General features: G+C 33.6%; 1 protein-coding gene across 1 annotated transcript; it reads right to left on the bottom strand.

Annotated features, from left to right (window-relative positions):
• Positions 1–11,293: 11,293 nt before the first annotated feature.
• On the bottom strand, positions 11,294–15,861 carry LOC134271151 (uncharacterized). The gene is made up of 4 exons (XM_062753404.1): positions 15,419–15,861; positions 14,875–14,920; positions 11,678–12,154; positions 11,294–11,491 (listed from the first exon to the last, which is right to left on the bottom strand). Exons 1-4 carry the CDS (start codon positions 15,427–15,429, stop codon positions 11,294–11,296), a joined length of 732 nt encoding a protein of 243 aa, XP_062609388.1. The 5' UTR covers positions 15,430–15,861.
• Between the last annotated feature and the right edge of the window lie 2,051 nt (positions 15,862–17,912).

The raw sequence follows: 17,912 nt of genomic DNA, 5'->3' as shown, positions 1-17,912 counted from the left end.
TATTGAAGATCAGAGCAACCTACTTTTTGTGTGTGTCACACCGTCTACCCAAGAAGTATTAGTTGACAATCCTAGGCCTAATAGTATTCAATTTATGAGCCAGACACGAATGGACAGATGGACGGACGAACATGAAGCCTATAATACATGCATAACATAATACGTCCCGTCTTAAGACAGGCGTATAAAAACAGACATGGAAATATGGCATCATCTGACATCATGAAAAATTCTCAAGGGCATAAAACTACTATAGTACAGATACTGGTAACTGTATGCAGAACATGCACAAAGTTTCATTTATGGTATATTTAGAGATGAAAATAATTAATATTTAAAATATTTATTTTGGCTGGATCCATGCTTTGTTATTATACATTTAATTGATATATGTATGATTTATTCTATTTTTTCCTTTAACAGAAAATGAAGATATATATACTGACATATAGTGTACATGTACCTTGAAGATTTGTCCCCCTTGTAAATACAAGAAATGCAAAGGTAATTCTTTGTGAGAATAGAAAGAATTAAGGAATACAATGTAATAAAATTTTTCAAACCATACAACAAAAACTACTTTGAATAATTACGGTAATACGCAACCAACCATTTACAATTGAATTCTGCAGTTTTATTTCTTTAATATTGAAAAAAAAACAAATTTGATAATTTTTAGCTCACCTGAGCGGAAGGATCAAGTACGCTTTTCTGATCACATTTTGTCCGTCTGTCAACTTTTCACATTTTCGACTTCTTCTTAAGAACCAATGGGCCAGTTTTAACCAAACTTGGTACAAAGCATCCTTGGGTGAAGGGGAATTTAAATTTTTAAAATGAAGGGCCAGGTCCTCTCACAAGGGGAGATAATTATTAAAGAAAGACAAAAATAGGGTGGGGTCATTAAAAAATCTTCTCAAGAACCACTGGGCCAGAAAACCTGACACATATGTGGAAGCATCCTGGGGTAGTGTAGATTCTAAATTGTTCAAATTATGACCCCCGGGGCAAGGGCGGGGCCACAATAGGGAATCAAAGTTTTACATAGAAATATATAGGAAAAATCTTCTTCAAGAGAACCACTGGGCCAGAAGAGCTGAAACTTATGTGGAAGCATCCTGGGGTAGTGTAGATTCTAAATTATTCAAAATCATGACCCCTGGGAGTTGGGCGGGGCTACAATAGGGAATTTAAATTGTCCAAATTAAGATCCATGGTTAAGAATTGCATGACCCAGTCAAAGCTTCTCAGGTGAGCGATGTGGCCCATGGGCCTCTTGTTTTAGCTCTACTGGTCAGAGACCAAAAGAGATTATGAGATAGGAAGGTGTCCCTTTGTCCGTCCGTCTAGCTGTCCATCCGTTGTCTGTCCGTTGTCTAGCTGTCCATCTGTCTGTAATTTTTCAAAACACTACTCCTCTGTTTTATTCTGATTTCAATATAACTTGGCACACAAGTAGACTGCACTAAGGTACATAGTGCATTGTTTTTTTTTTAAATTTCAATGAACAGTGCTGCCATGGTTACTAAAAATAGAAATTTCTGTATACAAATTCCTTTAAAACGCTACTCCACCTACAATTTTGGTATGATTTCAATGTAATGTGGCACCAAGTAGACTACACTTAGATACATAATTCTGTTTAATGCTGTCGCAAAATTTCAAATCCAAGTGCTTCTTTTTCTTTGTTATGCATACAGACCAGTAGAGCTACAGTCTCATCAGAGACTTCTTTATTATCCTTTTCATGATTTCATCACACAGCAACTTTCTTTTTTTCAGTATACACAGATATATACATACACATAAAAGGAGACATCATCTCATGATCTGTGGATCCATTGAAAACTTTAAGGACAAAACTGTTGATAATTCATTCATGTAAAGAGTGTTGACCTGAATATTGAATATCTAAATGGAACTAAGTTAGAGAATTAATTTAATAAGTATTATATTGTATATTAATGAATACTCTTTTTATTCATCTGTCAAATTTCTTAATTAAAAATTAAACATAAAGGCTTAAATAAGGATTTTTTTCATTATTTTAATAAGAACAAGTTCTTTAATTTATTCTTCTTTTACATAATTGATAAACAGGCATTTAAGGTCATACGCAATGTAGTTTGCACTTTATTGGGTTCTTCCCTGGAGTTCAATAGTTCCACTAAAGGAAGGACCTGTGTGCAATATTTTTATTGTCTATATATGGATTTGTAAATCTCCTCTAAAACAGTTTTGATGAAAAAAAAAATCTGGAATTTATGTTTTGTAATTTTTGTACATTTTGTCTTTGAATAATGCAAAAATTTTCAAACTTTAATATCTTTTCAAAATCCCTGGAAATGCATACTGATTTTTTGTCTAAAAATATGTAATATGGTACATGTATTATAAGTTTAAATATAGAATTTCTTGAAAAATTATCAGTAGGTAAGATACCTTGCATATTTCCTTAAATGTAAAATTAAGGGATGTGTACCTTTATTAAATGAACTAGGGAATTCATGAAGTGTGCATATTTATTTAAAGACCCAATTTTTTTACCGTACGGTTACCTGAGGAGGGGGAGTGGTCGAAGTAACAGTGGAGTTATTTACCTGGAGACCCCCAATACCCAAGATGTCAAAAATCTGTGTATACGTAGCATTACACAGGAAGTCTGCGTTTGGTAATCGGGGTTATCATTACGTGTTTTGTGTCTGGTTTTGAGTAAAACTACGTAAAATAATTATTTTAATATGAAATTTATTTGTAAACTTAACGCATTCATCGTAATCATGGTAATGTTTTGAAGAAAAAAAAAATAATAAGATACAAGTTTATCGTTTTAGAAAATGTTTTCCTTACATAAAAGAAAAAAATCACGAGTAAAAACTACAAATCAATAATATTTATCTTTTTTAATCTTCGATAAAAGAAATCACTTGGTTAAAAAGGTCTGAATATTGAAATAAAAAAAATTATTAATCCACCTATCCGTCGTGCATGTGAACATGCATTTACCGCGATCGGAATGTTTTTTCCCCCCTGGCCAACAATGTTGTCCAAAATATTCCATTTTTTTGATTCTTTGTGTGTTAACAAAATTTTATTGTTAGAAAGATTTCTTTTCAGAATCGATCACTATTAATTATCTTCACATTTTCATTACTTATTCATACAGACGCGAGGAAATTCGAGCATTAATTCTGACATCAATTTCTGTACAACATCGTGCGGATTGTAGCCATAGTACAAAATAAAACATCTTTTTAAAACTATGCTATGCCGTTTATTAGTGCTGAATATTTTTCTTATATCCCATTTCTTAAAAAAATATTTTAAATCGTCGGACTTCCAATTACGGCAAATAAAGCCGGTTTCTGTGGACGCGGTTTTTTTTCTACAGATATCGTGGATATAATACAACACTTACATGTAACAAACAGCAGTGAAGATAGAAAAGAAATATTTTATAATGTCAATGTTTTAATAATCTACTTTCAATTATTTTTTTAAATAAAATTCAAACATATTGGAGTTTTCTAACCCGCGTGTATACTATGCGGGTACATGAAAGAGTTTGACGCGTGACCAGGTAATTGTTTTCAAAACATGGCAAACTCAGATCATCAAGAAGCACAGGTAGCTGACCTGTCAATCAAACCAGAAGCTATTGTTTTTTTTATGATTGACAGGCGGTAAATTATTGATCTTGAATCAGGTAGATTTTGGGGGCGTTAACATAAAATTGGGTGTTTAAAAGTGTTTTATTTTGCATGCACTATGCCTAAAGGCAGAGGATTTTTACCGGGTGGTAAATTCCAGGTGAGGGAGGGGCTTATTTTGTACAGGTGTGAATGCCTTGGGAGCTACCAGTCTACCTGTGGCCATCTGTCTCCTAATTCCTATACACAGGAAGTGGTTTAATACACAGTGAAATACCCAGATGTCAAACTTTACCTGTGTTGGGGTTTTGAGAAAATTTTGAATTAATAGAAGTAATACAAACTTTCTCTGTAATCTATATTGATTTATTTATGAATGTTTGAAAACACCCCTACCCATTTAAAACAATTATGATGATATCATACTATAAACTCAAATATTACAACAAAGATTATTTTAGATGTTAAAGTATGTGTTAATAAAAAAAAAAAATACACTAGACAAAATTGCTAACGCACCACCTAATGAAAATAAAATTTTACTTTTCAAAACTTGTATAAGAAGTATTTGATATTGTATTCTGTTACAAGATTAAAAAATAAAGCATTTAAATTTCTTATTTGACAAATTACTACAATGTTAACTGAAGTGTGACCATTTCATAGAAAACGTGAAAATCGTGTTCATACTGATTTGGAGGGATAAATTTCTTATTTTTTCTTTGCAGTTTTGTTTTTTATGTTTGTACTAATTAGAAAATCAGAAAAAAAATATACAGTATGCGGCATTTGATCCCAGGTGAGCGTGATAAAACAGACAGTTTGGTGTCTGCAGGGGGTACCTTTGGAAAGATATGTAAAAAATTAAAACAAGGAAAACAATATTTATTCTTCTGGTGAAAAATTGTTGCAAATAGATTAGTTAACATAAAATTGTTCACTCTAGATAGCCAAGCCATTAAATAAACACCACACAACAACTTGAATGTCGTTCCACAAAATTGAGGCAACCGGAAGTTGAGTGGATTGGGTCTGGACACGAATGCATTAGATGACTAGCAGGCGATATAATAGTAAATCGCTGCATATTATTTGATTTTTTTTTAACTGGGAGACTGTTTCTGGTTTAACCTCAAGGACCATCATCTGTAATTAGAAATGCATATATCTGGGCAAAAAGAGGTACGCAATGCATGTCGGGAAATCGGTTTTGGGCAAGAAGGTCATTTCGAGGTTTTGTTCTGACATCAAGACATTTGAAAATCCCATTGTATTGAAAAACATGGCCCTTTGTATATACTAATACCGTTTAGGTAAATGTTCAATTCACAAGGAAGAATTATCGGTGGTGCGTTAGCAATTTTGTCTAGTGTAGATACTCCAGTAACAAGTCTAATGACCAAATAAGACTTAATGTTTCATTCTCCCCCAGATTCCATGAATTGAATGAAAAGAAAGCCTTGTTAATTAACTATATTTCATTAAAAAGAAAAATGTAGTCAGGGTTTGACACATGGTGCGAGTGCACTATGTGTCAAACCCTGACTACTATAATACATGTAGGCATATAGTACATGCAAAATACTACACTAATGTTATATTATTATGCATCCTTATTATAATATGTCACCTCGTGCAACGTGCGTCATAATCTTTTTCTTTAATTTTGAACTTTCCATGCTTTAGGTATAATGCACAGATAGTTTTAGAGAATAGTATTTGACTGAAGGGGGGGGGGGGAATTGCAAGAAACTATTTTAAAAGAATTATTTTGAATGTTAATTTTTCATCTGAAGTGTTATGTACTGCAGAACTGTAGCTCTTTGAAATAATATATATTGACAGATGGAAGAGCTACATGTGCAGTGCCACCCATAGTCGAGCACTATTTCGGCATAGTATGTTTATGCTACAGTGTATTTAAATCATAAGAACATAATGCAAGAATAGTAGGGTATATGGGTTATGTCACAGAGACAAACTGACAGGAAGCATAATAATTGACAATATGCATTTATGACAAGAAAATTGAATTCCTGAAAGAAGTTGAATAAATTTAAGCCACTGAAGTACCAATCTAGTTAAAATTAGATGTTAGATCTGCTCACATAGTCACTACAGTCAGTTTAGCGAGTATGAGTGCGGGTCTAACATCTTATTTAAATTACATGTAGATTGCTGAAGTAAAAGTTTAATACCCAATATCATTCTGCTATATTTGCATCCGCGCTAGTATTAATAGTGAGCTTTAACTAACTGTGGCCTGAATCTCTTATTTTATGTTGTTTTGGGGTGTCCAAAATCAAGGTGCATACAGATGTTAAACAAAGAAGAAACTTGCAATGGCCTAAGGTGACTTATCAGTTGAATCCATGTCAATGGTGCATATTATAAGTTATTTTATGTACCAAAAATAATAAGCAAAAGATCAGCGGAGTGCTTTTATTAAAGAAGTAACAGAACTAAGGAAAACTTGTCTTCTACTGGATGATAAGAAACACTGAGTAGAGTACCACCGCAATTTTTGGATCCATGCCCTTCCATCATATTTATTTTTGAACGGGTTCAATGAACTGTCAAAAATTATGGAAATGTTTCTAATTAAGGTGTAGGTAAAATGTTTTGAAATTAGAGAAAAGGTAAAATTGTTAAATATTTTTAATGCAAACTACCAGTAAATGTGCATAATGAAGACGGTTGATTTTTTTTTCAACATTATTTCTAGTTCATTTATCAGATCGGGTTCGTTATGTCTAAAATAATTTCCAGCTGTCATTGGAACAAAAACAAGGCATGATCAGGATCATACAAAGAAAATTTAGAGTAAAAAATAGGTAAATTATTACAGTTTGTTCATCTGAATAAGTTTTAAAACTCTTTGAGAATCTCAGAGTGAATGACTCGCTCCAATTTCATGTGATTTTTTAATTGGAAACCCATCAGTTTAGTGCAGCAAACAGGCAAAGATCTAACAACATATATGGATCTGATCTTGTTGTAAAGCTTGACAAATGACACTTACGCAATAAATTAACCTTAATGATTAGGAGGAAAATAAACAAAAAAGATTTGTTCTTTCTTAATTGCATTTTTTTCTCATTCAAAATTTACATACAAGGAATAAAAGAAGGTAAACTACATACAACTTACAAGGAAATTGTCTTTTTAGTTTAAAAAAAAAACTGAAAGTTATATAGATAAACCACTTTTGATTTTTAGTGCTATTTCATGTAAAATATTTAATCATTTGAAAAATAAAACATTACCCCACTGCCCTCCAAATTGGTTAATTTTAAGAAATAAAAAAATGGTGTAGGAAACACAGAAACTTAAATGAAAATAAATAATTAATGGTAGTTAAACTGTTCAATATTTTCTTTATTTGGTTTAAAACTGTTGTTTCTTAATCCCATGGGAGAATTTTTTTCTGTTTTGAAATAAATATGGGATAAATCCCACATTTATAAAGAGATGGGAGATTATTTTCTGTATACAAATATATGGGAGATTTTGTCCCATTATAAAGCATTTATGGGATTTTCAAACTTCTATGGGAGAAAAAATCCCACAGAATACCTTTTTCTCCCACAGAATAATGGTGGGATATTGGTTAGGAGAAAAAATCCCACCATTATCCCATGGGATTTCTTGATTTCAGGTGTAATATCTTTTTACCTAGAAGATAATCAGGTGTAAAGTTTGGTTCATGTGTTAAGTTTTAAAAAATCCCATCAGATGATATAAATGGTTTCCACATATCTTTGGAAAAGTGGTTGGCGAAAGTCCGGACAAATGTCGTGTCCGGAGTTAAATGTCGCACTGTTCAAATTATGTTTACTTTTTCACAGTAATTTATTAGTATTTTAAATGAACTGTACTTTAATACTATTAAATGGAATTACAAGTGACAAAACTTGGTCTGTCTTTTTTTCCTCATCATTAGAATGAATGTGGTGTTCATAACAATTGAATTCATAAAAAGAGTGTACTTTTCTTTTTGGATGTATTCTTGACCCACATTTTAAATGTACAAGTCCTTAAATTGAAATAGAGAGAGGTAAAGTACACTCAGTGTAAATATCGAGATCAATGACATGAAAAATTGTGTCAGAGTACATCCAGGAATCAAACTGATTTAAAAATACACACACTATAAAAGCAAAAATAATCGGGGGGGGGGGTTAATTTTTTTTTATCAATGAAATTAAATCTCGCAGGAAATTTTTCATAGGACGAGATATTGAATAACATTACTTTCAAAATAACTAAATTAAATGGTCACAAAAGTATTTTATATGAAAAATCAACAAAGTTTTATCCCCACAAAAATTTGTGCTTTTACAGTTGTTGAACTTTAGGTATCTGGAATACCAGTAATTCAAATACCATGGATATGTAAAATTTATTGAAGTTCCAACAACTTATTCTTTAAGTATTTTGCCACAAAATGATTGGTAGATTAGGAAGCTTTGCCTCCATCCCATCAAGTTCAAGATAATCAGATTTGACAGTTTATTGTCAGCCTAAGTTCCGAAACCTGTCATGAAGAAATACTCAAGGAATGATAACATGAAAAAGTACACCTATTGAAAACTTTAAAATACAGAGTGCATCAGTTATACATGTTTATTTCTTAATCTATGGTACAAAACAGTGGGTCTATGTCTCAAAATCAAAGTTGATAGCCCATGAAAGCTTTCATCATAGATTGAACTATTGCAATATAAACTTTTTGAACCTAATTTTCTACCATCAATTGCTGAAAATGCATTGATGTCAAAAAGTTCCTTTATTACTTTTTTCACATCCTCTGTATATGATGGAAGGTGATGGAATCCTTTCCTGGCTGTAATGCCACACATATGATCGAAATGTTTAGCAGCGTTTATCAAATGAGGAAACTCTTGAGAATGGGCGATGATGCTCTCCTTTGTCTGGAAACCTGAACATGTTGCTTTACTATCCCTGTTGAGTAGTTCTACAAACTCATCTAAGGCTAAATTATTGTTTACACCTCCTTGTAAGTTCACAAACCTGTTCGCCTTTAAACGTTCTGTCTGTTCCTCATTCAGGAGTCCCTCAGTCATAGAGATGAGATGAATGGAACCAATTGCATACTTAGTTTTATTTGTCTTGTTGTAAATTGGTAGCTCAAATTTACAAGATTTTATGCTTCTCTCACCATCTGCCATGTCAACGGCAGTATCAAGATTTTTGTGCAGTATCACCAACTTGAACAGTAACATCAGATACCCATTCAGCTCATCGCTAACTTTCACTGGTTTTGAAGACGGCATTTTAATGTCAACATCATGCACATGCTTTTCATGTGATTTTAAACTACCTACGAATTTGTAAGATTTTTCGCAGTGATGACAGTACACACGGCCATTTTCCAGATTAGCTATCCAATAATTTTCCGGATGCTGAATGTCTGTAACAACTGTCCGAAGTTTGTCCATTATGTCAGTACATTCTTCAAAGAAGTACTTATCTACAACTTTGGCACAAACATCTTCAATCCATGTAATCTTCTCTTCACTTGATGCATTCTGAAAATCTTTTGGAAGAGGAATAGGTTCATCCAAATCTTGAATGTTAAATTCCTTTAGAAAAAGCGAGCAGCAAATTGCATCCAAGATGCAGTAGTACAACATTTTGTAAGCTCTGTATGCGTTTTTTACTTCCCCCTTAACATTCCTATAATTCATCAGGTTTCGAAAGTAGTATGCTGTGCCCCTGTCACTCTCTGAGTCTGTCTTGTATGTTAGTTTACATATTGCCTTTAAAAAAATAAGTAATAATACTCACATACCTTTCAAACATCAATCACAAACAATTACATTAACCTGATTAGGTAAATCACTGAAGCCATCATTTGAGAGATTAAATAAAGCATGACTTAGTGAATTAACAAAATATTACCATAAAAAAATTATGAAATTACATGTACGTGGAATACATAGTCTATACTTACTTCAAGGAAGTTCATCAACCTATGGAAATCTTCCATTTTGGAAATGAAACCTTCTAGTCTGTGCATTGGAGTTTCACCATTGAGCATGGCTTCTTGAGCGCTTTGGATCCTTTCATCTGTTAATCGATCACCTGTATTAAGAGAGAAAAGTTCAGAAATACAGCAAAAGCTGTCTTCAAGAACCTGTAATAAGCATTGTCTATCACGATTACTTTGCAATTTTCAGGGCAACCCAGCCTGCCATTCATGTAAAGCAATACTTCTAGTGTCAGTACTAAGGAATTATACACAAAATCTGTTTCTCCAATTTAAATTGTCATGCTGTTCTTATTGGCAAATGAATCACTTGAATCTGTTATAAGAATGGTATGCCTTTAGGGTACTTTGTTTAATCTCAGATTGTCACCAATTTTGTAGCAAAATCTTACCACCAAAAAACAAGGGTTCAACTATCTCTTGATTTATCCGAGGAACATATTTCCTTTGCAGATTTGAAAGTAGTTCTATAACATCTGCTGTTTTTGTCTCGTTGCAATCAAAAAGTCCAACAGGAAACTGAAAAACAAAAATAGATGAAAAGTTCCATATCACACTCGAAACTTAAATGAATATATAAACTTAGTAATCAGGTTTGCATACAATTTGACTTTGACAGTGATATTGTGATGCATCTTTTCATTTATATGAAAACTGCTAAGGTTAATTTAATTGACTGATGTTTGTTGTTTAATGTCCCCTTGAGAATTTTTCACTCATATGGAGCACCACCACTTGCAGTCGGAGAGCTGCAAATTTTGTCCTATACTTGGCACTCAGGGCCATTGAGCAGGGAGGATTGACTCCTTACTTTGCAACTTCTAGAGCAGACTCTCTAACCAATGTGCCAGGATAATTTGAAATAGCACAAAAATTATAGGTACCTGTTGGGTCTTTTTTCCTGCATGTTCACTGTATTTGTGAATAAAGTGTTTTGGATATATGTTGCCTAACAGATCAGATAATTGATCAATGTTCCTGATGACCGATGTAGCAACAATAAAAGTGAGCTCTCTTCTAAGCTGAACTTGCTCTTCCACTGATGGTACAAACTTCTCAACTGGAACATCTTCTAGTGCAAAATTCTGGGCTGTAGTTATAGGAGATATCTGTACTCTATCCACAACTAACACCACGTTGAACAGATGAATTGAGATTGTTTGGTTTAGCGAAGTCCTGAAGTGAAGAGTTGAAAATGTATATTTTTTTAAAAAGAAATTCTACATGTATCAGAGTGCCAAGTAAGTAGGGGGCTAAGGAATACATTGTAACATTCACATGAACTGGTCAACATTAATACATGTACTGTACATGTAAATGTTCTTGCCTGCAGTGAATAAATGCAGTTATATATCATTAGCAATCAATGCTACTTGTGTATACAGGTGATAATCTTAATTATTACTTAAAGGGGCTGGGTGCATGGTTGTGTCCATTTTTAGACTACTTTGATCTCCTTCAGAAGAAGAACTCCATATAAAGATGTAACAAAATAATCAAACTTTAAAACTAAAATTTATGAAATTTTTCTTTACCAAATGATGGTTGACAAATCTAAAAAAAAAATAAAAAAGTTATATCTGTTGGTTAATTTGTTGACCCCCTGGCCTCTTTAAACAAAGTACCATTCCTACCTAAATGAAGGCAAAATTTTCTTGTCCCAATTATCTCCAACTATTTGATATTTCAAGCATCCCTCCCTGCCTTGCTCCCAGTCCTCTTTCAGCTTGAGAATGGACTTATCTAAGTCACCTTTCCATGAGGCCAGCTTGTTGTGGATTGACTTGCTTGTTACTGTAATGCCACATTTTGCTAATCTGTCAATGTCCTAAAATTAAAAAAAAATGATCATAAAATATAATTCTTCACCTGTGATATACAGGATAGCACTTCAACCTTCTTAACCACCAATTCCTACATACTGGTATTTTTTATTTCCTATATTTTTACATTTCATTTTAATATTGATTCCTTTACATGTATTTCATTTTTGCTTTACTACTAAAATATCTACCCTCTGAGTGCATCCTCCATGTGCCAAAATGAAAGCTATCTGGTAATGAAGAGATGACATCTCAGCACTACGACCATGAAGTACAGATGCCACTGAATGCAGTATATGAGCAAACTTCTTGCCTTCAACTTTGACGGGAACATCACATACAGCTGATGTTAACACTTGAAGAATGCTAGGAGCTCTTAACTGTAACTCCTTATGAAACATATCCCACGAAAATTCCAGAATACTCTCATTGTCTTTTCTCTGTAAAATGCTTCCCGAGTTTTTTCTGCAAAGTCCCTTGGATTCATTTGCAATTATAAGAGAGGCAGCATTTACAATATCTTCCTTGTTTGTTTCTCTAAGGATGGATATAATGGACTTGGCAGCTTTTCCAGATGACCTTTCCTGTACAATAGCCCTGCATATTTTCTTTTCCTGTTCATTCCTTACAAGTTCTTTCCGTGTACCACTGGGGTATGCAATGGAGATCTGGAGATTAGAATTTTAAAAAACTCAGAAAATGGTGGGAGGTTAACATTTTTTTCCATAACCAATATTATGTTACCCGGTATTATTACTTCAAAAAGATATTAAAATGTTTCTCAAAGAGTAGATGATATACATGTATATTAAATATAAATCTCAAAAAAATGAGCTGCGTTTAATTTTTCTTAAGATTTGTATAAAAGTCAATAGATCGGATATTACAAGTGTACTTTTTTAATCATATCATCACAAATAACAGTGGCGGATCCAGGAATTTCATAACGGTGGGTGGTCTGGGGGTCTGCACTAAAGCCCCCAGTGGTTCTAGGGCAAGGCCCTGATGGGGGTCCGGGGGAATCTGACAAATTTTTACAAATAAGAGATGTTTTTCCTTGATTTTAGGATAATGGACATACAAGTTTTACACACAAAAAATTCAAACGGGGGGGGGGGGGGGGGGGGTCAGGGTTTGGTTAACACCTCCGGTGAGGCTGTCCTGGATCCGCCTTTGAATAACAATAACTAGTCTAATTAAATCACTAACTAAGGGAATGAGAAGATAACGGAAGCTATTCAAGCTAAAAAAAAAGTAAATTCAATTGTAGAACAAAAATAACAGAGCAGAGCAAACATGGTCCTCTGAAAACTAAGTAGAAATAACTATAACAAGAATAACTAGGGCTAATTGTAACGGGGACCGTTACAGATGTTCCCCAAACGCTCCCCAACTCCCTTTTGGTGCCATATTTCCTTAAGCTCTATTAAATAAGACATACTTTGTGCAATTTAGACTTAAACAACGTTTTCCCAGAAGACTACAAAATATATTTAAATTTTAGCATGACATGCGAGCTCATGTGAATGCATGTGGGTAATGATCATATCATCTTTTCTACACTATGTATATATATTCAAATAGACTTAATATCACAGCATTTAATCCAGAAGTATTAAAAAATACACTTATTCAAGCATATTTTAATTTTACTCATTTCACGTGCACACACGTGCAAGCATGTGCATGATGACCATACCTTCTTGTAGGGGTCCATTATGTCTATCAATATTCTAAATACCATCCTATTTCGTTGAAAACCAAGGGAGTTATAACCATTTAAAATTTAAGCCAATCAGATTTCAGCGCATGTGCATGCGTGTGATTCAATGACAATTGTTATATATCATATTGTAGGACATTCTATTGTATGCTTATGTTTTAAATTTCGTAGCATTTCGTCAACAAACGGAAAAGATATTGAGATTTTTGTTTCAGCCAATCAGAGTGAGGAACACATGCACGCACGTGCATGATGACCACACCATCTTGTTGGAGACTATTATGTCTGTCTATGTTCTAAATCCCATCCGGTTTGGTTAAAAAACAAGGGAGTTATAGCAATTTAAAGTTTAAGCCAATCAGATTGCAGCGCACGTGCATGCGCATGTTTTCACAACAACTGTTATATATAATTTTGTAGGACATCCTAATGTATGACTATGTTTAAAATTTCAAAGCATTTCATCAAAAATTGAGAAAGATATTGCGATTTCTGTTTCAGCCAATCACAGCAAAGCACACGTGCACGCACGTGCATGCATGTGCAATACAATTACTCCACCTTGTAGGAGTCCATTATGTCTGTCTATGTTCTAAATCCCATACTGTTTGGTTGAAAAACAAAGGAGTTATAGCCATTTAAAGTTTAAGCCAATCAGATTGCAGTGCACGTGCATGCGCGTGTTTACATGACAATTGTTATATATCATATTGTAGTACATCCTAAAGTATGCCTATGTTTTAAATTTCATAGCATTTCGTCAAAAAACAGAAAAGATATTGAGCTTTTTGTTTCAGCCAATCAGAGCAAAGCACACGTGCATGCGCGTGAGTTCGTGGTAATTTGACAGTGTCACATTATCTACAGTATTAATATATCTTTATATGATGATTTTCAAATCATTTCATCGAAAAATGTAAAAGTAATAGCTATATTAAGTATATTAGTCAATTCACTCATTTCACGCGCACGCACGTGCATGCGTATGCGCGCAAAATGACCTTCGTTCCGCACACCTACACTACACACCTATTAACCCTAAAAAGGTTTTAGGTCAGTTGGGTGAACAGTTTCTGAGAACACTCGCGGTCAAAAAAAGTACCGGAGAAGAAATAAGAAAAAAAATAATAATAATAAGAAACAGAGTAAAAACAATATGTTCCCAAACTCCGTTTGGGGAACATAACAAATGTTTAGTGAACATGTGTAACAGTAACGATCAACTGTTTGGTAATTTTTGAAACACTTCAATACTAAATCAATTTCTATGTGAACCTCAATTGACCCATCTAATGGTGAGGCATGAAAGTCTCCAAGTTGTTTACTTCCAAAATCTAAAGATCGCTTAGATCCCTTCGATTTTGCACTACTAGATGCAATTTCTAGAAAACATATATAAAGTACAGAAGTATAAAGTGATATTAAAATACTGTAGTGAAATATTACTTAAAACTGCATCATTTTTATTGATCATCTACAATTTCAGACTTTTTATTCAATAAAAAAACAGATGTTAAATTTTTAACAATCAGTGAATCTACCTGGCAACGCACTCCACAATAGGGTTGCAGGGGATACTATCTCATTCATTGATATACATGTAAATTACCGAATTCAATTTTATACAATACCTCTCAATGATCATTCATAACTATTGGCACATACCTTGTTTTGTCTTTGGTGCAATGGGGACAGTGAGAGGTTGAGGCAGCTGTGAATTGAATATGATAACAAATGTTTAAAACACAAGTCAGAATGAAATATGATTTTTGCATTATTATGACATATGAAGTGAAGTATGAATGATTCCTCGTGTAGCGATATTAAAAAAACAAAGGAGCGGATCTGATTTTAATCATTTTCTAATTGCATGTAGTTTGATATATATATATGTATACCTATAAAAAGAAACAGGTGATTTCCTTATAAGTTCTTAAGTCGCCGCCTAGGCGTTGGTAAGGCAGCTATGGCTCATTGTAGGAAGTAGTTGACAACACAGTTGTGTATTTATTTTTCGTAAACCGTTATTCTAGAACATGAAAGCTATTTTAGCTAATTTATTTAAAATATCTTGATCCCCCCAAAAGATATAATAGGTATTGGGTATTGAAGTGGATTAATGTAAATTGTAGTATTAACAAGATTAACTGTTTCCAAAAAAAAAAAAACATAATGAATTGAACAAATAATGAGCAAGTAATTTATTTACCTCATTTTCATCTTTATTGGCCTGAGGATTCACTTTCACATCCTGAAATTCTAGTGATCTCAGTACAGTCTTTGTTTTATCAGCATCACCTATATTGGTAATTTCTTTAAAGGGTGCTATATGGACAGGTATATACTTCACAGCTTCTATATTAAATGTCTTGTCTTTCTTTGCTGACTGCGTTACCACTGGACTTCGTAGCATCCGTTTCGTAATAAACTTTCTTCTGGGAGAAGGTAGCTGTAGCAGATGTGCTTCATTAATTTTACTAGCCATGCTACATATGTTTGCTTTTATGTTTTCGTTTTTCTGTTCAGATTTTAACACTCTGTCCACACTTCTATAACATTTCAGGCACACGGCACTGTTGCTTGAAAAGTTGATACCAGTTATTTTAAAAACATTTTCTACCCTCTCAGAGGTAAACCTGAGTTTCCTGTCAAAATGTTTATGTAGTATGACCTCACCGTTGTCTTTCTTTTCATACTGAATAAACGAAAACCCACAGAGAACACAAATGTCACTGAGAGCACATGTTTTCGTCGGTGTAACAGGCGCCGCCATTTTCTACTTTCGTTTTAAGTCTTCATTCGTATTGCATTGGGAGTTATTAATGAAAATTTGAATTCCGAAGAATTTACAGAGTCGCGCAAGCGGTCGTTTGATTGGATAATACAAAGTTCACCAGGAGGTGACCTCCAACGGGGTTTCTTCAGATCCTCGTGTAGCGACAATAAAAAAACAAAGGAGCGGATCGAGGATCTGATTTTAATCAGATTGCAATAGCAACATCGTTTATCGAAATCAAAAACCGATGATCTATTTTATCATGTTTATGTATCTTAGTGTAGTCTACTTGTGTGCCAAGTAAAATTGAAATCAGATCAAAATTATAGGAGGAGTAGCGTTTTATAGGAATTTCAGAGAAAATTCTATTTTTAGTAACCATGGCAACACCATTCATCAAAATCAAACACTGATGCACTATTTTATGTACCTTAGTGTAGTCTACTTGTGTGTTAAGTTATATTAAAATCAGACCAAAACTGTAGGAGGAGTAGCATTTAAAAGGATTTTCACAGAAAATTCTATTTTTAGTAACCATGGCAACACCATTCATCGAAATCAAAAACCGATGCACTATTTAATGTGTCTTAGTGTAGTCTACTTGTGTGCCAAGTTATATTGAAATCAGATCAAAACTGCAGAAGGAGTAGCATTTTAAAGAAATTTTACAGAAAATTCTATTTTTAGTAACCATGGCAACACCGTTCATCGAAATCAAAAACCGATGCACTATTTTATGTATCTTAGTGTAGTTGACTTGTGTGCCATGTTTTATTAAAATCAGACCAAAACTGTAGGAGGAGTAGCGTTTTGAAAAATTGTTTACAGACAGACGGACGGACGACGGACACCTTACCATCGCATAAGCTCTTCTGGTCTCTGACCAGTAGAGCTAAAAACCGATGCACTATTATATGTAAATTAAAGTAGTTTACTTGTGTGCCAAGTGATAATGAAATCAGACCAAAACTGTAGAAGGAGTAGCGTTTTAAAGGAATTTCACAGAAAATTCTATTTTTAGTAACCATGGCAACATCGTTCATCGAAATCAAAAACCGATGCACTATATTATGTATCTTGGTGTAGTCTACTTGTATGCCAAGTAATAATGAAATCAGACTAAAACTTTAGAAGGAGTAGCGTTTTAAAGGAATTCTCAGAAAATTCTATTTTTAGTAACCATGGCATCACCGTTCATCAAAATCAAAAACCGAGGCACTATTTTATGCATCTTATTGTAGTCTACTTGTGTGCCAAGTGATATTGAAATGAGACTAAAACTGTAGAAGGAGTAGCGTTTTAAAGGAATTTCACAGAAAATTCTATTTTTAGTAACCATGGCAACTTCGTTCATCGAAATAAAAAACCGATGCACTATTTTATGTATCTTAGTGTAGTCTACTTGTGTGCCAATTAATATTGAAATCAGACCAAAGCTGTAGAAGGAGTAGCGTTTTAAAGGAATTTCTCAGAAAATTCTATTTTTAGTAACCATGGCAACACCGTTCATCGAAATCAAAAACCGATGAACTATTTTATGTATCTTAGTGTAGTCTACTTGTGTGCCAAGTGATATTGACTCAGAAAATTCTATTTTTAGTAACCATGGTATCACCGTTCATCAAAATCAAAAACCGATGCACTATTTTATGTATCTTAGTGTAGTCTAATTGTGTGCCAAGTGATATTGAAATCAGACCAAAACTGTAGAAGGAGTAGTGTTATAAAGGAATATCTCAGAAAATTCTATTTTTAGTAACCATGGCAACACCGTTCATCGAAATCAAAAACCGATGCACTATTTTATGTATCTTAGTGTAGTCTACTTGTGTGCCAAGTTATATTGAAATCAGACTAAAATTGTAGGAGGAGTAGCGATTTTGAAAAATTGTTTACGGACAGACAGACGGACGGACGCCGGACGCAT

Source organism: Saccostrea cucullata, unplaced genomic scaffold, assembly GCF_032062105.1.
Source record: "Saccostrea cucullata isolate Sc308-1 unplaced genomic scaffold, CSIRO_AGI_Scuc_v1 ctg8415, whole genome shotgun sequence".
Classification (NCBI taxonomy): domain Eukaryota; kingdom Metazoa; phylum Mollusca; class Bivalvia; order Ostreida; family Ostreidae; genus Saccostrea; species Saccostrea cuccullata.
The sequence above is the reverse complement of the archived record's forward strand: the minus strand, read 5'-3'. Positions and strand labels throughout refer to the sequence as shown.